The sequence below is a fragment of the Heterocephalus glaber genome, unplaced genomic scaffold, assembly GCF_053883595.1.
Source record: "Heterocephalus glaber isolate CG9 unplaced genomic scaffold, H.glaber_assembly_v1.0 deba00001497, whole genome shotgun sequence".
Taxonomy (NCBI): domain Eukaryota; kingdom Metazoa; phylum Chordata; class Mammalia; order Rodentia; family Bathyergidae; genus Heterocephalus; species Heterocephalus glaber.
Window position 1 is genome coordinate 1,314,454 of NW_028258320.1, and position 26,566 is coordinate 1,341,019.

General features: G+C 45.0%; 1 protein-coding gene and 1 pseudogene across 5 annotated transcripts in view; both read left to right on the forward strand.

The window, feature by feature from the left end:
• The first annotated feature begins 5,925 nt into the window (after positions 1–5,925).
• The window catches only part of Rnf8 (ring finger protein 8), a 31,175-nt gene continuing 10,534 nt past the window's right edge, over positions 5,926–26,566 (forward strand). The window contains exons 1-3 of one of the 4 annotated variants that reach the window (XM_087184462.1): positions 5,937–6,212; positions 12,624–12,752; positions 24,133–24,870. In XM_087184462.1, coding sequence (XP_087040588.1) covers positions 6,102–6,212; positions 12,624–12,752; positions 24,133–24,870 — 978 coding nt within the window. In that variant the 5' untranslated portion in view covers positions 5,937–6,101. Of the gene's footprint in view, positions 6,213–12,623; positions 12,753–24,132; positions 24,871–26,566 lie in introns of all 4 variants that reach the window. The other 3 variants (XM_004846659.3, XM_087184463.1, XM_013072969.3) reach the window with 3 other exon arrangements.
• On the forward strand, positions 14,364–18,914 carry LOC101703577 (nuclear cap-binding protein subunit 1 pseudogene; annotated as a pseudogene). The gene has a single exon (XR_015440236.1). The product of XR_015440236.1 is annotated as a nuclear cap-binding protein subunit 1 pseudogene (transcript).

Consider the following 26,566-nt stretch of genomic DNA (forward strand, 5'->3'; position numbering starts at 1 on the left):
ATCTCCCCTGACAACGAAGCGGCTTCCATCTCACCCTCACTGGACCTTGCCCAGGGAACCATGACTCGCATCAGCTGGCAGAGCTGTGCCAGGGGGCCAACCCTTGCTCACAGGGCCCTGTTGGGCTTGGTCTTTACAGACTCCATGTTGCTTGGTCAGAGGTTATAAAAAGGCTAAAATTGACTGGCGGGTTTCCATTTTATAACATTACCAAAGAGGGGAAGACGTCTTATTCTCTTGGTCAAGAGAGGTGCAGAGGAGGCTCTGGGTACTCACTGTGCGCCAGCACCGCTGTTCTACAGGAATGAACCAGCTGAGGCTCGGAACAGTCGAGGCACCTGCTCTCAGTCTCTCTAGAGAAGGGCCGAGCTCCAGAGTCCACACCACTGACCCCGTCCTGCAGCAGCTTGGGGTTCACCCTGGAGGTTAGTCTTCTTTCCCCCCTCTACTCCATGGAGGCAAAAAGAAAGGAAATGGGAGAGAGAGGCAGCCTCGTTACCATCATCTTAATTCGTTAACCTGAGCTGTAAAGTCTGGCGAGACTCCTGCTCCCCTCCCCATGGTTCCTGGAGAACAGCAAAAATGAAAGTAGCTGGAGCTCTCGGTGGCTTAACGCTTAACGAAGGCGTCAACCAACCGGCAGCAGCACAACAAGCAAATCCAGCCAGGCCTCTGCATCCCTGGTGCCCGCTGGGGAGTCCTCCACCTGAGGATTGAAAATACTCAAAACAATCCTTGTCTGTACCGAACACTGCAGATGTTTTTCTCCTTGTCATTGTCCTGAACAATATAGTGTAACAACTGTTTACAGGGAGTTTACACTGTGTCCGGTATTATACATAATCTAGAGGTGATTTAAACGTGTGGGAAAATATGCAAATTTTCTACCACTGTATACCGAGGTCTTGAGCAGGCTTGGATTGTTAGTTATATCCACGGGGTCCTGAACCAGCCCCCCCCCCCACACCAGGGGCCAACTCACTGTAAGAGGCAGACTGTTGTCTTGCTTCACTGAAATCGGGGGTTTGTACATCCAGCAGCTATTACTACCCTAACTGTCTGGAAAGGACACACCCAGCAACAACCCAGAGCCCCAGTGTGTTTCCACCTCCTTCCCCTTCTGGCTCCTCATTCCTCACAGCCACTGGACTGTGTTGAAGGTCCTGTGCTCCACGGTGTCTGGGCCGCAGCTGGCAAGATTCCGGTCTGAGGTGACTCGGTGTCACCTCCGACGTCTTCAACCCTGCGTCTGGGAGTCGATGCCACGTGTCAGCTGGGACCTGAGCCGGGGCTGTGGGCTCTTCCCATGCTCTGTCCACTGCCCTGTGATTACGGTTCCAGGAATGAGGATTCCCAAAAGGCCCCATGGAAGCCGTGGCTCTGTCGGTGGAGTCCCACAGCCACCTACGTGCAGGGGGAAGGCGGTGGGGAGTGGTGTGGTCACGTCCGGGAGCTCAGGGACAACAGGCCTTAGAAAGTGTAATCCGCCACACTTCCTTTTGGATTCCTTCCTCTTTCTAACGTTCCTCAGCTCTGTTTAGGTCGTATTAATCGGGGAATGTATATAATATGACACGTGCCAGCTCCGCAGACAACATGTCACTCTACTTTTCTGCATCTCCTCTCTCTTCCCCCTCCATTTTCCCTCCTTTATTTTGTTTTTGTTTTGAGATGGGGGTCTCACTGTGTAGCTCAAGCTGGCCTTGAACTCCAGATCCTCTTGCCTCAGCCTCCTGTGATTACAGACTTGCACCATTGCATCTAGCTTTTTTCCCACCTTTTGAGACAGGAACATGACAGGGTTTCTCAACCTCGGCATTACTGCCATTTTGGACTAGATAACCATTGATGTGGGGCTGACAGTGATTTGTGGGATCTTTAGCAGCATCCCTGGCCTCTGCTCATTGGATGCCTGTAGCACCCCTGCCCCAGTCACAACAATCACAAACGACCCCAGACATTGCCCAATGTCCTTCAGGGTGCAAATCACCTCTAAATGAAAACCACTGCTATTAGGGAACACATACAGGAGATGGAGTTAATAAAATCCCCCAATCTTAGCAGGCAGTGGTCTTCAAACTGTTTAGAGCATAGTCTTAAAGCCAGGTTTGAACATGCAGTCCAATATATACATACTTACTTATTCATATAAAATATAAATGTCCTCTGGTGTTCTTTTATATATTATAAAATAATCACAAAAGTGGATTCTTTGGTGGTACTGAAGACTGAACCCAGGGACTTTGCCTGAGCTACTTAAAAGGTAGGATAAAAATCTAATGAAACATCCTGATATGTGCTTTCCACAAAAAATGCGGGCTCCTGTGCACTCCTGAGAATGGCCACCCCTCCTGCTAGATGGAAAGGAGTGTAGTCCATGGCTGGACGACCCAGGCTCACCGCCTGGCCTCCAGTTTCCAGCACTGCCATTCGCCAGTTCATGAATGGAAAACAAGACACAGCCCTCAAGGGGCCCACAGCAGCGAGGCTTTGGGAACCCCGTAGTCTTAGCTTTCTCATAGGTAATACTGGAGTATCTTGCGGGGTAGCAGTGAGGGCTCAGTAAGGTGATATACAAAAAGCCTATGACCAGCACCCAAAGTGGCATCCCTCATTAATGGCAGGGCTCCTCACCACTGCAGAGGTGGGAAAGAACCCTACCGTGTATCTGTAAGGGACGGGTGGAGTGAGGCTGGTACAGCCGCACTGTGGAGGAATCCATGATATGTGTGTCCTGCTGCGGAGTAGCCTCAGGATGTACTGTTAAATAAAATAAGGGAGCAGGCATGGGGCTGGACTGAATGGGTGAGCCTCAGAGATTTTTTTTTTTGAGACAGGGTCTTGTTGTGCAGTCCAGTCTGGACTTGAACTCGGTGAGTAGCTTAGGTTGGCCGCTAATTTGCAGTCCTTTTGCCTCAGCCTCTCAACTGCTGGAATTACAGGTGTGCATCACTACATCCAGGTGTGGAGGATTTTTTTAGGGCAGTGGTGTATACACCATTACAGACCTCTGTAATATTATAATGGTGTATGCATGGCAACACTATGTATTTATCAAAAACCCATAGATTTGTTTATTCATTTTTAAATACTAGGAATCGAACCCAGAGCCTTTACAATAAAAGGAGCTGGAACTCCTTGGAATAATGGCCGATGCTGGGTCTAGAGCAGTTTGTGCCAGACAGTGAGGAAATGCTCAATAAAACACAAGGATGGGACTATTTCAAAGGGGTACTGTAGCCAACAAGGGCTCTCACTGGCCAAATTAGGAACAAATTGAGTAACAAAATAAATCAGTGCTGAATTATCACCTAGAGTATAAAACAAGTATCCATGGGTCTCTACTGATACGATTAAATGAACAAAGGGTGAAAAAGAGACAAACCTTTTGTGCAGAAAATTCCAAACAGTTTATGTAGACACCCTGCTCCTAACTCACTCTTTAAGCACAAGTTCCCAATACTGACTTCTTCCAAAGAGTACCTTATGGAAAAGGAGAAAAAAGAGAAAGTTTATAGTGGGGAAACCTGCCTAGCACCACCTTCTCCTGGACCCAGTTTAGCATCTATTGTGCTGGTAGCAAACTGTATTTACCTCGGTGATCTTTCTACTCAAGACCTATGGCTCTCATCTAACTCTGAGAAAGACATCAGACAAATCCCAGTTGAGGATTCTACAAAATACCTGGCCAGTGCAAGGTCATCTGAAAGAAGGACAGTCTGAGAATGTGTCACCCCAGAGAGAAGCCCAAGGAGATTAAATGTGTGCATGGTCTCCATGTGCTTGAAAAGTAGGATGGTCTCTGGGTGCATCATTGGTTCCTGGGACAGGAGCTGAGGTGAGAGCCACGAACGGTTTAGGAAAGCATCGCCCTGACTGCCACCGTGATGCCCACCGATTTTCCTGACCCTCGGTGAGGTCTCAAGCTGCAGTTCTTTGTCCAACAAGGCCACACAGGTTAGACATTCCAGGCTGGGGTCACAGCCATGGTTAGGAAATCAGGCTTTGGAAACAGACCCAAATTGGCGCCCTACTCTATCATGTATAAAGAATCTTTTGTCAAGGTTTTTTTTTTTTTGGTACCAGGGATCGAACTCCTGTCCATGTACTTTCGAGGCAGGAGGTGGAACCACTCAGCTAAATCCCTGGCCCTTACTAAGAATTTTTTTGAAAGATTCTTAAACTTCCCTGTGTCTCTTTTATCATTGTTCTAGTTATTTTTCTCATTGCTGAGACAAAATACCCAATACCCAAAGCTAAAGGAGGAAAGGTTTATTTTGGTTCAGTTTGTAGAAGTTTCAGTCCACAGTTGGCTGGCTCCAAAGGAGGGCAGCATGGCAGAGGGATGTGGCAGAGGAGAAACAGTCCATGGCAGGGATGGCAGGAAGCAGCAAAGCTGAAGCAGCAGCAAGCTTCCCTTTATATTCTATTGGGCTACACCACACCCAGGGTGGGGCCTTCCTATTATCCACACCCAGAACTATGCTAAGTGAATTAATTCAGTACCACACACTCTTAATCCCAGTATCACACACCCTAGATCCAGCCACCTATGAGCACATGAGGCTTTGGGGGGGAACATCTAGATATAAACCCTACAGCAGGAATTGTCATTCTAACCATCATCATCATCATATTGTTCACGAAGAACACGTAAGATAGAGTAAGTAAAGTGCTTGGCCTAGTATGTAGCAGTTAGATCTCAATAAATAGTAGCCATTTATTATTATACATCAGATGATTTATTACTATATTGATATACTATATTTTCTCCTCACAGAATTTAGTTTCAGAAAATTGTTCACCAGGTATTGAAAAAGACAAAAGTCAGCACTGAGCTATCAGAGATAATCATTGCATATAGAAGCTATCACATGATACCAGAGAATCCAAAGAGGTTGAGCATTTTTTTTTTCTGGTACCCGGAACTCAGGACCTTGCCCTTGCCAGGCAGGCAGGGCGCCACTGAGCTACATTCCTGGCCCAGTTAAGCTTTTTTTTTTTTTTTGGTACCAGTGATCAAACTCAGGACCTTTCGCTTGTGAGGCAGGTGGTGGTACCACTCAGCTAAATCCCCAGCTGAGCTTTTTTAAAAAATTTAAAAAGAGTAACAGCTTTATTGCGGATCCCTTACATACTACAGAATTCACTTTTTGGAAGTGTGCACTTCGATGACTTTTAGTGAGCTTACACAGTTGTGCAATCAGCACCACAATCCACTTTTAGGACATTTCTGTCGCCCTCCCCCCAAATTCCTTCAAGCCGGTTGGCATTCGGTCCCCATTCCCACCCCTAGCTCCAGGTAACTGCGCTTTCTGTCTCTATAAGTTTGGCTACTGTAACTTTTTAATATTTAGCAACAAAAGAAGTTTGTGCAACATAGATGTTACCTATGAAGTCACTGAACAGACTTTAAAATTATCACAAGTTATTTAAAAGTAGGCTGAGCCTGCGTAGTGGCGCAGAACTGTAATTCCAGGGTTTGTGGGAGGCTGAGGCAGGACTGCAAGTTCGAGCCCAACCTGGGCCACTTAACGACTTTGTGAGACTGTCACTCAATGAAAAACAAAGAGTTGGGCCCGGGGATTTAGCTCAGTGGCACCCCCGCCTACCTCACAAGTGCAAGGTCCTGAATTCGATCCCCAGTACCAGAAACAAAACAAAACAAAAAACCAAAAAGAGTTGCGGATGTCGCTCTGCGTGAAGGCCCTGGGTTCAATTACCAGTATCATAAAAGGAAGGAAGGAGAGAGAAAGAAAAGAAGGAAAGAAAAAGAGGAAGAAGAAGGGGAAAAGGCGAGCTTCCACCCACGGCGGCTGGACGGGCGGTGCGCTGGGACGCGGCGGGCAAGGCGTGGCCCGAGGGCTAGCATTTGAGCCACGCCCACCGCCTCTTATCCTCTCCGCCCTCCACGGTCTTCCTGTCGCGCAGGCGCAGTGCTCCGCTCCTGTCCGAGAGACGCTGGCGTCGACGCGCGCCGGTGGCGATTGCTTCTGTCTGTTGTTTAGCTATGGCGCGGCGGGCGAGCGAGCCCCGGGGCGGCTGGACCTCGGCTCGGCGTCTCGCACGTTGACCGACCGCCACCCTGGGTCGAGGGGGCCATGGGGGAGCCTGGTTCCCTGGACTCGGGAGACCCCGCCGGTGTCCGGAGCTGGTGCCTGCGGCGGGTGGGGATGGACGCCGAGTGGCTGCTGCTGGAGGACGGGCGCGAGGTGAGGCGCGGTCCTGACGGAGAGGCCGCGGCGGGGTCGTGGGGTCCGGGGAGAAGGGGTCTGAGGTGGGAGTGCTGCGCGGGGCCGGGGGGAGGGAGAAAGTGGGGTTCGGCCTGGGGAGGCCCCTGGGACGGCGGCTGGAAGATGGCTCCTCCAGCGACTGGGGGGCCGTGCGGACCCCTGGGGGCCCCCCCAGGCGGGGAAACTGAGGCAGCGCCGCCCTGGCCAACCCCGAGGGCCTGCGGCGGAGGCGGCGTTAACTTTCTGCCGCTTCTTTTGAAAACAATGGCTTGTTTAGGGTCCTGACCCTTAACGTGGGCGAACTTTCATGTCCAAACGTCTTGCCCCTTTCGATCTCAGAGGACAGTGGGCGCATTGGAATGATGGGCCCTGGTGGCGAAGGGGCAAGTGGCACCCGTGAGATGAGACAGATAACGATTCAGTGTACACCCCTGAGGCTGCGATCATGTTTGATACTGCAGTCAGATATGCAAATTTCAAAAAAAGTAGAGAGGAGGGGTGAGGCATGGTTCTTGGGGAGGGGGGGTGGCTGCTAGAACTAAGTGCTGTTAGAGAAGCTGGGGGGACGCGGGGTGCTCCGAGTGGGGATGATTGCAGTCAGCTTGGGAAGCCCACTGGGTCAGGGACAAGCTTGTGGCGCTGACCATTTGGGATTTGGATTTGTTTGAAAACTTCACATTGCTGTAATGCTGAGTGATTGTTACTATGTTGCAAATGTTAAGAGTATTTTGATTATTGTGTATTTTTAGTGAGATTTTTCTTATCTTGCAGTCTTAATTTGGTCCCCCATTTGAATAGTTAGGTAGTCTGGTGAACTTTTGGGAGGGACAAATAGTAACTTCTGCATTCAAAGAGTTTATAGCTTGAATGAGGAAAGAACTTACACAGTGAACCAGTCTGAGGCCATCTGAGTTGTGCTGAATGATTAGGTGCCAAGATGTGATTTATTGAGTATTCTAGAGCAGTGGTTCCTCTGGTCTAGAAGTAAATGTTGCAAAGCTGGGTTATACAAGGTTACCTATTTTCCTGTATAACTTACTTTAATTAAGTAATGTTGCTTAATGTATCTTCAGATGTTTTATTACACTCACAATACCTGTGGCAACTTAGTCAAGTATTAACTTACTCTTTTAGACTCCTTTCTATGCATTAACTTAATTCTCCTGAAAAACTGGCGGACTCTGGAGTTTTGGACAAAGGAGAGGCTGGTGAGAGATAATTAAAGCACCTTGTAATAAGGACAAGACTATAAAGCAGTCCTAGAAATGTTCTAAATTACTTGATAGATTTGTGTGAGACCCCTTCTGTGGGAGAGACTTGTACAAATGAAGTGAATGTAAAGACCTACTGGGAAGACTATGGCCTGCTTCTGGGACTTGTGTGAAGGAGAAGCCTGCCAGGCCTGGCTGTCTGCAAGGTCCGACTTAGGCAGTAGTTGGAGCACAGCCTGCAGTGCGTATGAAGAGAGTGCGAATCAGAACCAAGATGAAATCTTATTGTAATGATTCTCAAACCACAGCACTACTGGATTTCCACAAGATGTTAGGAGGTGTGCTGATAGCATTTAATTATGATGACAATGTCAAGTCAGTTCAGTCTTTCCTGTTGCCTTCAAAGTCTCAGATTTTGCAGATAAAATTTATTGAAGGGAGTACTGTAGTAACCTGTCTGAATGGGTATCTTTAAACTTCTTAAACATGGCCAGATAGTTTTGTATAAAGAATAAATAAATAGGACAAATTAGCTTGTTCCCAGGCTCTGCAAGTGTTTTGGGGTAAGCCATATCTTCTTCTTTGTCTTTGTTTTCTTCTCTTGTACAATATTTGGTTTTCATGAAGCTTTCTGCCCTAAGGGGATTGGAAAAAGGGAAAGGATGGTTCCGGGTTATCTACTGGTCATCTGGGAAATAGTAGGAGTTGTTCCCAGGAGGAAGGGGATAGCATTAGTGAAGGTGAACAAGAACAAGGTGGTCTTCTAGATGGATTACATCAGTACCTCAAAGGCTTGCAGAACTGTTGTAAATGGAAACAACTCCTTCCATGTGGTTTGGTGTGAGTTGGTTATTTAGTTCCCTTGGGAAATTAAATTTTTTGTTAAAAGTAGTGCCAAGATTCCCAATAAGGAGCACATTATACTCTTAAAATGTAGTGCATTGAAATGTCAGTAATATCAATGTAAAAATTTGGGTCCAGACAGGGAAGGATGAAGAAGAATGTTTCCTTCTTTTTCTTCATTCACAGCCTGTAGAGACAATTTCAGAAAAAGGCAGTTGAATACTTCTTCTGTACTTTTTTTTTTTTTTTTTGGTACCAGGGATTGAACTCGGGACGTTGCACTTGCAGGGCAGGTGCCGGAACCACTGAACTAAATCCCCGGCCCTCTTCTGTACTGTTATCCCTATTGGCAGTCTGGCTGTTTCTTCAAGTATTAAAGTGTAATATAGAATACTGTACTTTGGTTTTAGAAGAAAAGCTACCAAGCTAGTTGTGCGGTATGTAACCCCAGCACTTTGGAGCCTCAGGTGGAATTGCTTTGAGTTGGAGGCCAGCCTGAGCTCCATAGTGAGTTCAGGGCCAGTCTGGACTGTGTAATAAGACTCTGTCTCAGACAGACAAAAACAAAACGAAATTCCCGAATTGGAAATTCTTACTGAATATGGATGACAGAATCCTGAACACACACACCCCCCACCACCACCGTGGAGAGCTAACCCAGGGATTCACCTATGCTCTGCAAGTATTTTACCATTAAGCTTTATACCTCAAGCCGTAAACATTGCATTTTAAAGGCTGTACGTATTAATTTAGAGGAACTTCTATAATTAATGGAATTTCTGATGAACTATCAAATAATTGAAAAATTACAGATTCAAGAATTTTGGTGGAGATAGTTATCACAACATTTTATTTTTTAAAATTTTTAAATTTGTTTTGGTACCAGGGATTGAACTCAGGTCCTTGCGCTTGCGCAGCAGGCGGCGAAACCACTGAGCTAAATCCCTGGCCCTATCACAACATTTTAAAGGGAAACAAGTTAGACTGTAAGAGTTCCTATTTTTCTTCGGTTTTCCAGTGGTAATTAGTAATCCAGTTTCCAACTTCTGACCAAAAAAAAAAACCCACACACATACAACCCAATATCCATCTAGAATCTGGGAGGACCTGTTTTTAAGATCTCTTTATTCTTCCATTCATTCACAGATATTTGGTGAGCACTGTGCCAGGTACAGAAACACAGTGGTAAAAAAAGAGGGACAGGGCTAGAGATTTAGCTCAGTGGTGCTGCTGCCTGCCTCGCAAGCGCAAGGTCCTGAGTTCGATCTCCGGTACCAATAAAGAAAGAAAGAAGGAAAGAAGGAAAAAATGAAGGAAGGAAAGAAAGAAAGAAAGAGAAAGAAAGGGAGAGAGAAAGAAAGAGGGACAGCTGGGCTGGGTCACACACACCTGTAATCCCCTGAGGCAGGAGAATCACCATGAGTTTGAGGCCAGGCTGGACTCCGTAGGGAGTTCAAAGCCAGCCCGAACTACATAGTGAGACCCTGTCTCAAAAGAAAAAAAAAAAAAAGAAAGAAAAGGGGGACAAAGTCCTTGCTTGTAAAGTTTATATTTTAATAAGGGCAGAATAAGTAAAACAAGTGAGATAATTTTTGTCCTCCCTCCCTTCCCAGTGCTAGGAATTGAACCCGAGGCTTTGCACATGCTTGCAGCTCTACCCCTTAGCTACATTCCCCATCCAAGCAAGATAAGTTTGAATTGTGATAAATGCGCACTGTAGTAACATGGAGAAATGGGGGTAAGCAGGCAGCAGCTTCGGGTACGGGTAATCGATGTAGGCTGCTGAGGAGAGGAGGGTTTTAATCGGAAGGAACAGGTTACTGGAACTTGAATAGAGGAGGCTAAGGAACAAAAAGCTTGTGTGGCTGGAACAGCTTCTGTTGGCAGCCTGGTGTAAGAGGAGGGGTCAGGGTATCCAGGGCCTTCTAGGCCATGGGAAGAAGTTTGGATCATGGGAAAGTTTTAAAGAAGGGAAATGATCTGATTCAGAGTTTTAATATTGCTATTCCCGCTGCTATTCTACATGAAGAATAAAGTTTAGAGGGGCTAGAACAGGAGCACAGACAGCAGGAGACCAGGAAGTTTGTCTAAGGTAGTGTCTATAGCGATGGAGGAAATAGATTTAGAACAGGTATGAATTACAGCCAGTAGAATTGCTAATGATTTAAATGTGGGAGGGAGGGACAGAAGATCTTAGGCCGAACGTTTGGTTGGGTGGCAGTGTTAGTTACTGAGACGGGAGAGTTTTGTGAAGAATGAATAGATCACAAAGAGACAGGTAGTCTTTAAGAGACTGAAGACAGGCATGATTCTGAAAGATTTTTAAAAGGAACAAAGGGCAGTTTTTAGAAAAACCCCCACAAACTTTAATGTTCCCAGGTAAGTTTGAAGGGATAGCTTGTGCACTGAAAATAATAAGACCTAGGGCCAGGGATTTAGCTCAGTGGTTCTGCCACCTGCCTCGCAAGCGCAAGGATCTGAGTTTGATCCCCGGTCCCAAAAAAAAAAAAAAGAAAAGAGAAGAAAGCAAAAAAAAAAAAACAATAAGACCTGGACTCCAGAAGAATTTCGTTTTTCCTTCACAAGGTTATTGTGAACTCAACAGGTCCATTAGGAAAGTATGATATGAACAGTGTGGCATTATGTTCATTTGGATAAACTGTGATTTAACAACTGATTTAAATAAAACACTTGCTTTCAAAAAAAAAAAAAAAGAAAGTATGATAGATGAGAATTTGGGCTTCTTTCAGCCTTTTCCAAAGGATCCCATGTTGCCCTTGTGGGTAAGAGGGAGGATATAGACTCAGTGCAAAGACTTTTGGTTGACTTACAATTGGTTGAAGGTGTAACCAGGTTGTGGTAAAATGTTTAGAAGGCTTTCTTGAGAGCTTTACTTTTGGTTACTTCCCATTTATTCTTTTTTTTTGGTACTGGGAATCAAACTCAGGACCTTGCGCTTGCGAGGCAGGCGGCGTCGGAACCACTGAGCTAACCCCCCCCCCCATTTATTCTTATCTGGGCCAGGGATTTAACTCAGTGGCACTGTGCCTGACTTGCAAACACAAGGTCCTGAGTTCGATCTCTGGTACCAAATAAATAAATAAATGTTCTTATCCATGTCTTGAGTCAGCTGCCATATCAATTTGGTTGGGGACTAAAGCTTGAAGGAATACTGACTATGTCTGATCTTATAGCAGATTAAAAATTCAGAAGAGTCTTGCAAGCTAGTGTGATAGGCTGAATTAACAAGATGAAGTTTAATAGACATACTGTAAATGTAAGGTCCTGCACTTGAATCCAGATTTTTCCAACTAGTTAAGTATGGAATGGAAGACATAGGACCTAACAGCAGTTCTTGGTGGAGGGAGGAACCAGACTTATTAAAGCCTGAGGGCACACAGGCAATGCAGGAGATATGCTGTGAAAACTCATGCAATTTATATATGCAGCAGTGATCACAGCTAGAACTGGACAGTGATAACTTGCATTTGACTGTGTCATAGACGTTAAGTTTATCTTCTTAATATGGCATTCAGGAATAAATATGAACCAGGATTCCTTTCACAGACTTATTAAGACGACGGAGACTCAAACCCGTGCCCTAGGAGTTAGGTCAAAGTAACTGGCAACACAGCTGGGAAAAGAGAAGAGTCAGGAAACATTTTGCACCTGTGGTGTGGAAGGGGGATTGGAGATTTTCTGATGGTGCCAAGGGCAGAACCAGGGCCGACAAGTGGGAGAAAGATGCCAAATTTGAGCCATTAGTAAAAATCCGAAGGTCTGCTTTACGTGAAGGCTGTAGTTCTTGGCGGTGTTTGCAGTGAATTGATGGGAATGGATAGAAAGAATTCCTCCATCTCATCTAAAAAGAGAAGAAGAGAGAGATGAGGTGAAAGTAGAAGGGAAACTGTTAGAGAAGAGGAAGCAGGCTGGGGGAGGGGACAGAAGGGCAGGGGCAGTAGTGGGGGTGAAAGTGATCAGCGTGTGTCCTGTGCACATACACAAACGCCAAGACAAACCTACTACCTTGTGTACTGACTCGCACTAACAGTCATAAAAGAGTCGTTCCATGTCTGGGGCCATCGAGCCAGGTGGGTTTTGAGGGTCCTGACCAGCCCTGAGTCCCGGGTTAGCTCCTTGCAGCTTCCTGTTGTCACCGCCTGTGTTCCTTATGGCTCCTTCGGCAGCTGAGGAGGAGATGGCAGACAAACCGAGTCCAAGTCCGGCTTCCTCAGTGAGGTCCTTTGTATGCTGCTGATTGTTCAGATTGATTGCGGAGGACCTTGCTTTCTCAGCACAATGACTGACTGTCCCTCCATTGTTGTTTTCTTCCTAGGTGTCTATAGGACGAGGATTTGGCGTCACATACCAACTGGTATCAAAAATTTGCCCTCTGATGATTTCTCGAAACCACTGTGTTTTGAAGCAGAATCCTGAAGGCCAGTGGACAATTATGGACAACAAGGTATAGGAATTCACAGTCATCTATTTTTATGGAAATTTTGTTTTCGGTACCAGGGATCGAACTCAGGTCCTTGCACTTTTGAGGCAGGTGCAGTAGAAATTTGTATATGACTTTTTTTTTGAGAAACAATTCATGGTATAAAATTCAAAGTTTATTTTCTCCCCTTGCCACCCTGTTCTCTTTCCCGGATGGAACCATTCTGTGTGCTGGGAGGTTTGGTGATGCCCACGGGGTTTCTGGGTGAAGTTTGTTACCAGGAGAGGAACATCTGAACTAGGTGGTGGGTCCTGTTCCCAGTCTGGACTGAGTTCGGGAGGGACCTGGCCCATTCAAGGTGAAGGCCCAGAGTCCCTGCCGCCAGCCAGCGAGAACATCGATGGAGAACATCGATGGCTGGGGTGCGGCTGGAGAAAGTGAGCGGAGCGCTCCTCACTCTTCAGTCAGCAACCCCTTCCCTCCTTTATTTTATTTATTCATTTTATTTTATTTTTTGGTTTTGGGATAGAGCCCAGGGCCTTGAGCATGCTAGGCAAATGCTCTACCACTGAGCTGCGCCCCAGGCCTCCTTTTTATTTTTTTTTTTAATTTTAATTTTAATTTTTTTTTGGTACCAGGGATTGAACTCGGGTCCTTGTGCTTGCGCAGCAGGACATAAACTGTCTTGCCCAAATCTTTCATGTAACTGCTGAATGAGTGGAATGAGCCTCTCCACTGTGCCCGGCTGTCAAATGCCAATACAGGACAAGGACAATGTGCTGTACTGGTTTCATGATTTAAAAGTTTTTTAAATAATGCAAATTTTAGATCTAGCTACAAGATTTTAAAACCTGTAACACCTTATTTCAAAACACCTCAGGAGCCAGGCATGTAGCATATGACTGTAATCCCAGCACTCAGGAGGCTGAAGAAGGAGGATCACTTGAGCCTAGGAGGCCAGCCTGGGCAACATATTGAGACCCCATCTCAAAAAAACAAAAACCAGGGCTGGGGATTTAGCTCAGTGGTGTCGCCACCTGCCTCACAAACACATGGTCCCGAGTTTGATCTCCGGTACCAGCAAAACAAAATAAAAACCAAAAAAATCATGCTAGGAAAAGATGTTTCCCTCTTCAGAGCTGGGTGTGAAGTGGGATTGCAGTGTTGGGGGAGTGAGGGAGAAGCTCCCTGCTGCTGCTTTCCTTGATCATTAGGGGTCTGATCCACTTATGGTTTAAACAGCTCTCCCCCTCCCTCCCCCCTCTCTCCCCCTCCCTCCCCCTCCCCCCCCCCCCTCCCCCTCCCTCCCCTCCCCCCTCCTCCCTCCCCCCCCTCCCTCCCCTCCCTCCCCTCCCCCCCCTCCTCCTCCCCCTCCTCCCCTCCCCTCCCTCCCCCTCCCTCCCCCTCCCTCCCCCTCCCTCCCCCTCCCTCCCCCTCCCTCCCCCTCCCTCCCTCCCCTCCCTCCCCCCCCCTCCCTCCCCCTCCCTCCCTCTCCCTCCCTCTCCCTCCCTCTCTCCCTCCCTCCCTCTCCCTCCCTCTCCCTCCCTCCCTCTCCCTCCCTCTCCCTCCCTCTCCTTCCCTCTCCTTCCCTCTCCTTTCCTCTCCCCCTCCTCCTCCCTCTCCCTCTTCAGATAGGATCTTGCAATGCAGCCTAGGGCAGCCTTGAGTTCAGGATTCCCCTGCTTCATCCCAAATCCTGGGGTTGCAGGTGTGTGCCACCACGCCCTGTTTGGGATTAGCAGGCTTTGATAGGTTGGGAAGCTACATCTGACTGGTCTTAGTGTTCTGGAATGTCACCGCAGGGATGCAGAAGCAGCTGGTGCCAGCAGCAGTTGTGACCGCTCTGGTGACCACTCTTGGGCTGTCATGACCATCGTTGTAACTCTTCTTAGGTCTCATGTAATGTAGATAGGTTCTGATTCTCCCAAATCTTTTCTGAACAATTGGTTTAAACCTCTTGACTTTGATTTTGTTTTGGGGGAACTGATTTTTTGGAGACGCTATGGCAGTGTTTTAGCAGAATAATTCTTTTCTTTCTTAAAGTAGGAAAATATTTATTGATAGGAAAGCTCCTGAGGGGAGGAGGGGTCCTGAGCGGGTAGCCAAGGACCCCACTTTACAGAGGTTTTATAGGGTGAAACCCACAGGGGTACAACGTGGGCCACAGCACAGCCACAAACATCCAATAAGGTTACAAGTATAGTCACTTAGGTAATGGTGGTCGAATTGGGAAGCAAGTCTCATAGCAAGCTTGCAAGGATTTTCAGTAAGGGTGGGGGTCAGGGATATTTCCTGGAGAGGCTGGGTTAAGACCTTGACCCCCCACCCAGGTGATTGATACCTATTTAGAATATCAATCACTGCTATTTATCGCCAAGGGAAGCACAAGGTGTTTAGTTTCTCTCCTTTTACAATTCTGGCCTTCAGTGAATGTGTCTTGGGCCACAGTTGTCCTCCACGGCAAAGGCCCAGCCCTATGTAACCAGCTGTAATATTTATAACTAATTTAGCTGTCTACAATACCAAGAGCCCCCAATAACCTTCCAGCAAATCCCCTTGGCTTAGGTTGGTTTGTCCCTTTCTGTGCATACAGCCAGGAAGTCTAATTGATGTGGTGCTGTGGTTTGTTTCACCTTTGTCCTGGCCTTCTGGAGGACTTGGCCCTGTCTGACTGCCTATAATATTTCTACCTAGCTCATCTATTTATAATATTACCCCCTCTGAAGAAGTATCTTGAACCTCCGTGAGGGGCCAAGGGTCGATGACCGCTCGAGCTACTTCAGGCTGAAGGGTCTCGTAGTTGTGGTTGGCAGTCAGGGATACCTTTCAGAAGGTCTGTCTAAAGGTGACTCCTGTGTTACTCCATTATGTTGCATTGCAGCAAGGCGAGCCTGGACGGCCTGGGAAAAGGGAAGCTGCTGACTGCACAGGGGCACTGTAGCTAGATACAGTTAGTTACATGGCAGTGTATGCCTGTGTAGAAATGTAACCTTAGACATCCCGATATAGTCCCCAGGTCAGACCAGTTAATTCAGTCTGAAGTGAGACTTTGCGTAAACCTTCCCAGGTGACTTGACTGTTCAGTCAGGGCTGAGAACCACTGAGCCTCATAAATCATCTAGAAAACTCTCAAGAAAACATTGCCTTTGGGCTTCGGTGTTCCCTCTTCTTCAACAGCTGTTTTAAAATAGCTGGACAGAGCCAGGGATTTAACTCAGTGGTACTGCCTGCCTTGCAAGTGCAAGGTCCTGCATTCGATCCCCGGTACCAGAAAGAAAAAAAAATAGCTAGACAGAGACTGAGCATCAGGTGAAGTAGTTAAAAGCTAAGGTGGGTTCTGGGCGCCGGCTGGCGTTCGGCTGATTCTGTGGTGCCCCGGGTCCAGTGACTCGGCCCGGCCGCGCACTAGTGGGCAATATGTTGCAGCGGCGGCACAGCGACGAGAATGACGGTGGACAGCCTCACAAAAGGAGAAAGACTTCTGATGCCAGTGAAACTGAAGATCACTTGGAATCTTTAATATGCAAAGTAGGAGAAAAGAGAGCCTGCTCTTTGGAGAGCAATCTAGAAGGTTCGGCTGGTGTTTTAGAAGCTGATCTTCCTAACTACAAGAGCAAGATCTTAAGGCTTCTTTGTACAGTTGCACATCTGTTACCTGAGAAGGTGACAATTTATACAACACTAGTTGGACTTCTGAATGCCAGGAATTACAACTTTGGTGGAGAATTTGTAGAAGCCATGATTCGTCAACTTAAGGAATCGTTGAAGGCAAACAATTATATTGAAGCTGTATATTTGGTTCGTTTTTTATCTGATCTTGTGAATTGTCATGTGATTGCTGCCCCATCAATGGTTACTATGTTTGAAAATTTTGTAAGTGTAACTCAGAAGATGTACCTCAGGTATGACGGGATTGGTACGTGTATGCATTTTTGTCATCTTTGCCCTGGGTTGGAAAGGAGTTGTATGAAAAGAAAGATGCAGAGATGGACCACATCTTTGCCAATACTGAAAGCTATCTTAAAAGATGCCAAAAGACCCATGTGCCCATGTTACAAGTATGATAAACCACATCCACAAGAAGAGTATTTAGATTGCCTGTGGGCCCAGATCCAGAAATTGAGAAAGGATCGCTGGCAGGAACGGCACATCCTCAGACCTTATCTTGCCTTTGATAGCATCCTCTGTGAAGCACTACAGCATAATCTGCCTCCCTTTACACCACCTCCCCGCACTGAAGATTCTGTGTACCTGATGCCAAGGGTTATCTTTAGAATGTTTGATTATACAGATGATCCTGAGGGTCCTGTGATGCCAGGGAGTCACTCAGTGGAAAGGTTTGTGATAGAGGAGAACCTCCACTGCATCATTAAGTCACACTGGAAGGAAAGGAAGACCTGTGCTGCACAGCTAGTGAGCTATCCAGGGAAGAACAAGATCCCCTTGAACTACCACATAGTTGAGGTGATCTTTGCAGAGCTGTTTCAACTTGCAGCACCCCCCCACATTGATGTGATGTACACAACACTTCTCACTGAATTGTGCAAACTTCAGCCTGGCTCTCTTTCCCAAGTTCTTGCACAGGCAACTGAAATGTTATACATGCGTTTGGACACAATGAATACTACATGTGTAGACAGGTTTATTAATTGGTTTTCTCACCATTTAAGTAACTTTCAGTTCCCTTGGAGCTGGGAAGATTGGTCAGATTGTCTGGCTCAAGATCTTGAAAGTCCCAAACCAAAGTTTGTAAGAGAAGTTTTAGAAAAATGTATGAGGTTGTCTTACCATCAGCGTATCTTAGATATTATTCCTCCTACCTTCTCAGCTCTATGTCCTGCAAATCCAACCTGCATTTACAAATACGGAGATGAAAGTAGCAATTTACTTCCTGGACATTCTGTGGCCCTGTGTTTAGCTGTTGCTTTTAAAAGTAAGGCAACCAATGATGAAATCTTCAGCATTTTGAAAGATGTACCGAATCCTAACGAGGATGATGATGATGATGAAGGATTCAGTTTTAACCCTTTGAAAGTAGAGGTCTTTGTACAGACTCTGCTACACTTGGCAGCCAAATCATTTAGCCACTCCTTCAGTGCTCTTGGCAGAGTTTCATGAGGTCTTCAAAACTGTAGCAGAAAGTGACGAGGGAAAGTTACATGTGCTAAGAGTTATGTTTGAAGTTTGGAGGAACCATCCACAGATGATTGCTGTACTTGTTGATAAGATGATTCGTACCCAGATTGTTGACTGTGCTGCAGTAGCAAATTGGATCTTCTCTTCAGAACTATCTCGTGACTTTACTAGATTATTTGTATGGGAAATCTTGCACTCTACAATTCTTAAGATGAACAAACATGTTCTGAAGATTCAGAAAGAGCTAGAAGAAGCTAAAGAGAAACTGGCAAGGCAACACAAACGGCGAAGTGATGATGATGGCAGAAGCAGTGACAGGAAAGATGGGGCCCTTGAGGAGCAAATAGAAGGACTGCAGGAAAAAGTGGAATCTGCCCAAAGTGAGCAGAAGAACCTTTTTCTCGTTATATTTCAGCGTTTTATCATGATCTTAACAGCACTTGGTAAGATGTGAATCTGATGGGACCAGTGTATTAGCACCATGGTATAAGAATTGTATAGAGAGGCTCCAGCAGATCTTCCTGCAGTACCACCAGATAATCCAGCAGTACATGGTGACCCTAGAGAACCTTCTTTTCACTGCTGAATTAGACCCTCATATCCTGGCTGTATTCCAGCAGTTCCGTGTGTTGCAGGCCTAAGGGTCATTTTATTTTCTTCGTGTCTGGATTTTTAAAAAATAATTTGTCTTATTTTTTGATGGTTTGAATGCTTGCTTTCTTGTAATAGCCTTTACTTCTTAAAGGAAATGAGGACAGTGAAGAATACAGCATTATCTTTAATTTCCCCTAAAAAGCAAATATCTCTTCATGACAATGTGACGATGACCATGGTGTATTATATATGTGACAGATACAACTTTTCTGTGATTAGTTTGGTATTTTTTCCTCTTTAAGGCATCAAACAACAGGTTTGAGGTAGTAAAAGTATAGGTCAAGCATATAAAATAGTAAGTAGAACTGATGAGCTTATTACCAGATAGCATAGCTTTTCACAGCTCATGGATAACCTAATATGACTGAAATAAAACTAAAAATATGTTTTTTTAAACTTTGGTATTTTATGATTTTATCATCTTACTCTATTTTTAAAATTGGTGGTTTCTTACTGAAGACATACATACTTCCATTTGAAATTTTCACTTCAAAATATTTTTCTTTAGGATCTGAAGACACTGCTTAGTACAGTGGTACCTCAGTTTACGAACTTAATCCTTTCCATGATTCTGTCACAGACTGAATTAGACAAGAACTGAATCCAGTTCAGTGGATAGGTTCAATGTAGACCTTATGGAAAAATTTGGTTCGGTTCACAAGTTACTTTTGTGACTAGAATTGTGGAAAGAATGAAGTTCATGAACTGAAGTACCACTGTATATGAAGGTGTTACTGTTTGGTGAATGCCAGGTTTATCTAAACATAAATCACCTGGGAATCTTTAGTCATTTTAAAATTTAAAACCACAGTCTCTACAGGTAGCACATAGACATCAGTTGTTACAGCTTCCCAAGTGATTCCCTGGTTGGGAAACCATTATCTTAGACTGAGAACCCCTGGTCATTTTCCTTGGCTTCTGAGAAGGATTTGTCCGAGATTATCGAGTAAGCTACATGCTAAAGTAGAACTAGAAGTAGGTAGGTTCGTTAAAACTGTACTTGGAATTAGAGGTGAGTTTTGGTTTTGTCTCTGGATCCTGGTTCAAACAACAAATTCCTGAGTGTTTTCCTTATATAGTATTGAGGCATAAGTGAGAGCCTTTTGTAAAATAATAAGGAATTATTTGACATTTCAAATTTCTGGGATTTTTAAGGCTTTTTTTCACTAAACAGAAAATTTTACTAATAATTCTACAGTTACTGTTGTAATTTCTTGTACTAGTGTCTTTTTTCTACTTACTACATTGTAAGTTTATGATGCATTGAACATTTTCCATGTTTTGATAGGTGGTCTCTGGTTTTTCCTAATTTTAGTGGCTACAGAACATAGTCCACTCAATAGGTGCAAATTCTAAGCACTTTGAAATATCATACAAGGCAGGAAATAATTATTCAATAGATCAAGATTGCATGGCAGATTATTAACAGAAAGAGGACTAACCCCATGTTCTTAGCTAAGTATTCTTATTTACACTGTTCTTCCTTCCCATGTCTTAAACACAGCACACACTGTGTAATTGGTTTGAAATGGCACCTGTACTTAGGAAACCAAAGGATGAGCACTGAAGACATTGATACTTTTAATTCTTAAAACTGCTTTGTAATACTTTCGTAATGCTTAGCAAAGTTTGGCTACTTACACTTCATCCACATTGTAGAGAAATTCGTAGATTTTTATTTTCTCTTGATCCTCACTTCATGTGTAATGGTTGGTTCTTAAAACTTCATTGATGTTACTCTGCTCTTAATCTGGCAGCTAGATATATGGAAAAACTGAACTAGGTATTTGAAGAAATAAAGGCCCAAGAGCAAACATTCAATAGTTGCTCTCCCCACTAATGAAGTTGCACATTCAAAAGGAAGGCATGTCACTGTACATCATACCTGGCAATAAATCAACTTCCTGTTAAATTGCAAAAAAAAAGCTAAGGGATGTGGATTGTCCCAGCTTTGTTTGCCATTGACGGTTGAGAGACTCGGCAGGTTTATTCATTCTCTGGTTATCATTTTGCTGCTCTTTGACATTGTTCAAGCTGGTGATTATGAAAACCAACATCAGGAAAGCTTTGAAAAGAGCAGGATCTATGTAACCATTTATGATGATTATTTAAACCATTGCGATTGAGATCATATCCTGGTCAGTGTTAGGTTGCCCTTATACAGCCATTGCTTTCTACAGTCACTTTGTGTGTAGACACAGAGCTGTGGCTCAAACTATACCACTAGGTGTCACCAAGAAGTGATGAATGGCTAAACTTAGAGGGATGCAAGGATGAAATATGCTGGGGAAAATTTGAGAGCTTATTTTGTAGACCAGAAGAACTCTCCAGGAGGTAGGTGAATCCGGAGGATCTAGTGGGGAAAGACTGATGCATCTTGAAAGTTTGCCCCAGTTTCTTAGGAATTCCTTAGTTTCTCTTGGTTAGGGCTTCTTTTGTGACCATATTTATGTCACCTTATCTTTGCCTTTGATACCTTTTTTCAATTCTTATACATTGGTATTGGGTGACTTCTTGGGTCACATTACTTTGCCTAAGACGTTTTTCCTGTGTATAATCTAAAATTGACTCTTCGGCGATAAAATTGTTCTCACATAGGTGGTTCTGGCTCCATCCCTGTCCTCTATTACTTCCCCATGCCTTGTTTCAGAGTCAGGGGAACTGATCATTCCCCATAGTGTTTCAGGCTGAACAGAAAGAATGGGAGAAGGTTTCCGCTTTGAGCCATGGTAGGCCCAAGTCAGGGGGCCACAGTCTTTCTGTATGTATACATGTCTTTCAGACCAAATAATAAAAATAAAACAAGGGCCGGGGATTTAGCTCAGACGCTGAGCCTGCCTTGCAAGTGCAAGAGCAAGGCCCTGAGTTCGATGTCCAGTACCAGAAAAAATAAAACAAAAGCCTAATACCAAATCAGAGCTGAGATCCAGTCTCTGCCTCCTTCATCCTCTGTGTCTGTCTGTGGTCAAGTCCTCTGTCTCTTGTGTTTGGGTTGACCAGGGATATCTGTCTGTCCATCCATCCATCCGTCCATCCATTTATCTATCACTTATCTATTTATTGTGGCTTAAAGTAGGTAGCTATAGTTGCCAGTGTAAACATAGCGATTTTTTCCTCAGTATTGGGGATCCAACCCAAGGCCTCACCCCATGTAAGGCAAGCACTGAGCTACTCTTTACCTTTATTTTTATTTATTTATTTATTTTTAACAGCTCATAGGTGATCTTTATTTTATTTTATTTTTTATTTATATATTAATTGGTACATTTTAGGTATACAGTACATTTACATTTATCATTGGGTGCTTGTACCTGCACATGATGGATCTTATTTCTTATTTGTTCCCCCATTACCTATGTGCCCTTCACCGCCACCACCCTTCCCTATTTACATAGACTTTGTTTCCTTTTTTTTTTTTCTTTCTCATCATTTTTCCTTTCCCTTCTTCCCTTTGCCCTTCCCCTCCCGCCACCCCTACCCCTTTGGACCTTTTCCTATTTCAAATTATCAATTGTTCGTTTTAATCATTTTCATCCTTATTTACACTTTCAGTTTCTCACACTAGAGAATTCGGTATTTACACATGTGTATCCTGTTTATTTCACTTAAGAGTATGGCCTCAATATGCATCCATTTAGCTATAAATGTCTCTAGTTTCTCAATCTTTATGGCTGAGTAGTACTCCATTTTATAAAAAAAAAACACATCTTCTTTATCCAGTCTCCAGTTGATGAGCACTTGGGCTGTTTCCAAGATTTTGCTATTACAAACTGTGCCGCTATGAACATGGGTGCACATATATCGCTGTGGTATGATTCTTTTAATTCTTTGGGGAAGACATCCAGCAGGGGAATAACTGGGTCAAATGGGACCTCTAGTCCCAGTTCTTTGAGGTATCTCCATACTGATTTCCACAGTGGTTGCACCAGTCTGGACTCCCACCAACAATGGAGAAGGGTTCCTTTCTCCCCAAAACCCCGCCAGCCATTCTTTCTGGGGTGAGGTGGAATCTCAGTGTTGTTTTCATCTACATCTCTCAAATGACCAGTGATGTTGAACATTTTTTCATATATTTATTTGCTGTTTTTACTTCTTACTCTTTACCTTTAAACATTGTTAGTTCAGAAGTGAGTTTCATCCACTGGCCTGTCCTCCAAAGTTAGGTTCTTGGTATTGGTTAAAATGCCCAGTATCTGTTAACTCTCAGCCTGCATTTGTCTATTACAGGACCTATCATCTCCATTTAGCACCCTTAGGTAACCCTGTCCACATGATATTGCTTTTCATTTACAGGCTGTGCCTCCTAATCCCACACTTATTTGTGCCCTTGTGTTGTCCTTCCCATAGTGAGCTACTAAGAGTTGTTTTCATATCTTCATCTTTTGCATGTGAGTGAGCTGTTTACCTTGTAAGATGCAGAGCATAGAATTGAAATGACTTGCTACATCAGTTGAGCCCAGGTGTAATAGAAGCGAACATTTATAAAATGCCATGTGCCAAGCACTGTTCAAAGTACATTACATATTATCTCATTAGCTTCACCCCAAAGGTTATGAGGGAGAGACTACTTACTATAGGTGCTGTAACTGGTCCATAAGAGATCTGCCCGAAGTCACACAGTTGTAAGTGACACGTTCGTTATATGTCAGTCACTGTGTTCCCAGTTGTATGTACACTGCTGTTCGTTCCTAACAGGATCGGTATAAGTATTATCCCATCTTATAGTCAAAACTGAGGCAGAGAAAGGTTTAAATAAATCGCTAAGGATGTGCAGCTAGGAAGGTATTATATCTGGGCCACGAGCTCCAGCTCTGAACCATTATTCGTGATTCCCTTGGACCTCTATTAGTATTAACTGGGTCAGAGACCACCTACAGTTTGACCCCAGTGCACAGCGTTGGGTCTCTGTCTCTGTCTCTGTCTGTGTGGCTTCCGCCTACTGGGAAGTGCTTTGCCTTCACTGCATTGAAGGACCTCGTTAGAGACAGTATCTGGGTGACTTTCCAGACCAGCTTCGTCATGGACTTCACCGTTGCACGCAGCCTCCTTTGTTAACCAGCAGTTTTTCTAGCTTTGGGCCACTGCCTCCAGTTTAAGTCAGTAGCAGCAATTCAGTTTCAGTTTCCTTTAATGCTGTTGTATGTGTTTGAGTGATTCATCCCCCAGTAATAGATGATTCTTGCCTGTTACACAGGCAGTTAGTTCTCTGTGGAGGCATACAGGTGAAAAGCCGAATCTTTGTTGAAGAATACTGTTTCTAAGGACGGTGGTATGTGAGCTTTTATTTTTCTGTTCTCAGTGGTTTTCCTTCTGAAATGACAGAAGGTTTTGGAGCAGCAGGAGAGAAATTCCATTAAGAGGAGGAAAATCAGCAGGGTCTGGGGGCACACACCTGTAATCTCAGCACTCTGGGAGGCTAAGGTAGGAGGATTGCAAATTCAATCTCAACATGGGCAACTTTACAGACCCATTCTCAAAAAAAAAAAAGAAACAAGAAGGCTTGGAATGTAGCTCAGTGTGAAGGTCTTGAGTTCAAACCCCTAATATTGGGTGTGGGGGGACAGAGAGGAGGAAGATTGTGAAACTTACTTTGCCTTTCTTTCCCTTTCCCCAGAGTCTGAATGGTGTTTGGCTGAACAGAGAGCGTCTGGAGCCGTTAAAGTTTTATTTCATCCATAAGGGAGACCAGATCCAGCTTGGGGTGCCTCTGCAGAATAAGGAGCGTGCAGAGTATGAATATGAAGTTACTGAAGAAGACTGGGAGAGGATTTTCCCTCGTCTTGCCCCAAAGAGTAACCAGATGGTAGAAAAAAATAAGGGCTTGAGAACTAAAAGGAAAAGTAGTGTAGATGAATTAGAGGGTCTTGGATGTGAAGGCCCCTCACATTTGAAATCCAAAATAAGTGAAGTGTCGGGTGAAGCAGGCCAGCCAGCGAGGTCGCCTGGGGATGGCGAAGTGGCCAGTCAGCCCTCCGAACGTTTGGGCCCTGGGTTGGCTTCTCTCAAGGCGAGCAAGAAGACCACGAGGGCTCGTGCTTACCCTGGGCCCCCAAGAGTCACAGAGCTCTGCAATAAAAAGCAGAAAGCCTCAAAGCCTTCAGCATCTCAGAGCAGCTTAGAGCTGTTTAAGGTGACCATGTCCAGAATCGTGAAGTTGAAAGGACAGCTGGAAGAAAAACAAGTCGCTGTTATGAATGTGAAAAAGCAAACCCAGAAGGGGAGTGCAAAGAAAATTGTAAAGATGGAGCAGGAGCTGCAGGAGCTGCAGTCCCAGCTGTGCGCAGAGCAGGCTCAGCAGCAGGCGAGAGTAGAGCAACTAGAGAAGACTTTCCAGGGAGAGCAGCAGCTCCAGGTACCCCAGGAGTGAGCACGTCTGCCCCCTGGGGGCACTTTGTGAACCTGTGGCCAGGGCTGTCTGTTTTGGGGCCAGGGACCAGACTGGGACGCCAAGATGGGCTAAGGTGACCAGAAGAGCCAGCGAGGGCATAACTGGTATCAGAGCTCAGGGCTGAGGCACCTCAGACACAGGTACATTCAGGAAGAAGTTGGTTGAAGGGCAGGGTGCCACAGAACCGCACCACATGCCTGTTAAGCCAGTAGCTGTCCTCATGATACCCATCTCTGCTCTGTGGCCAAAGCCAAATCTCTGAGCCCCAAAACACATGTGTATCATCTTGTCATGCCCTTGTACTTTCAGGAGGTAAAACGACAACTCTCTTAGTGGTGTCAAGCTCACACCAAATGTGTCCCATCCCCAAGTCATTTGGCTGGATGACAAGCTCTTGCATGAGCTTTAGGCTGGAGCTGATCCTGTCCTGCTCAAAATGTCAGTTCCCCACTGGCAGGAGCTAGACGTTACTCCCACCCAGTTGTTCAGCTGATGTTGAATGTCAAGAATTCCCCATTGTTGATTCAGAACTAAGAAGGGCCAATCACAACTGAAGGGAATAAGCTTTTATCTTTTGCTTGAATTGCTCAGGGCAAGGAACAACCAAAGGTAGCTGTGGCTTATTTCTGAGTGATTTATAAATATCTTTCTAATCCCTGCCGTCCACTTGAGCTGGCAGCATTATCAAAGGCTATGGGTTAAGTAGCTCTTTCAAGGGTATACATTGGTTGCATGTGTGCACCTTTTTGCTTTCCTTAGCTAGCCTAGACTAGTTCTTGAAATTAAGAGGGTGGCTTATGCCTGCGTGTTTAGTGTGTAACACCTTCACTGGAGCAGAACTGTCTTTAAGGGCAGTGTGTTCCGGAGCAAGAATAATTGCTAATTGATATGCATGGCTACTCTGTGTCCTGCAAGGTATAGCTACTAAATCCTTTTCTATAGCAGACTGTTAAGTGTGAAAGGACTGGTTTAGAGAGCCTGTCCTGATCATCCATTAGTTGCTGAGTGAAGAAGTCTGTGTAGTTCTTTGTATTAGCTGCATCTGCCCATGTAGCCCTAGGGATTTATCCTGTTCTTGCTGTTTGTTCAGAAATTCATTTCATCCTTGGTTTTTCTTTTTCTTTTTTCTCTTTTTGGCAAGTGTGTGTGTGTGTGTGTGTGTACGTGCCTATTTTGCCTGACACTAAGGAGTTTTGCTGGATATAAAAATACTGAAGGGGTTTTTACCGTTATGTAATTTATCTTTTTTTTTTTTGTAACGTAATTTATCTGTTGAGACAAGATGTTTGTTTGTTTGGTTTTGGGTACTGGGGATCAAACTCGGGACCTTGCACTTGTGAGGCAGGTGGCGGCACCACTGAGCTAAGTCCCTGGTCCTAGACAAGATGTGTTGTGCACATAATGGGAGAACAGTTTCAAGTTGAGGTGTTAAATGGGTGGGTAATTCTTACGGAAGCAAGAGCCCGGAGGTTCTTATGGAAGGAGCTGGGCATAGATTGGTGATGACACCGGAGGGTCCCCCGTGGGAGGTTGAGCAGAGGCTCAAGCCCAGAGATAAAAGTAGTTTACAGGCTAAAAGCAGTGCTGACTCGGAATGAAGAGATGGGGTGGCCAGAACTGCGGGGACCACGGAGAGCTTGTGAGTGCCAGCATGGAAGGT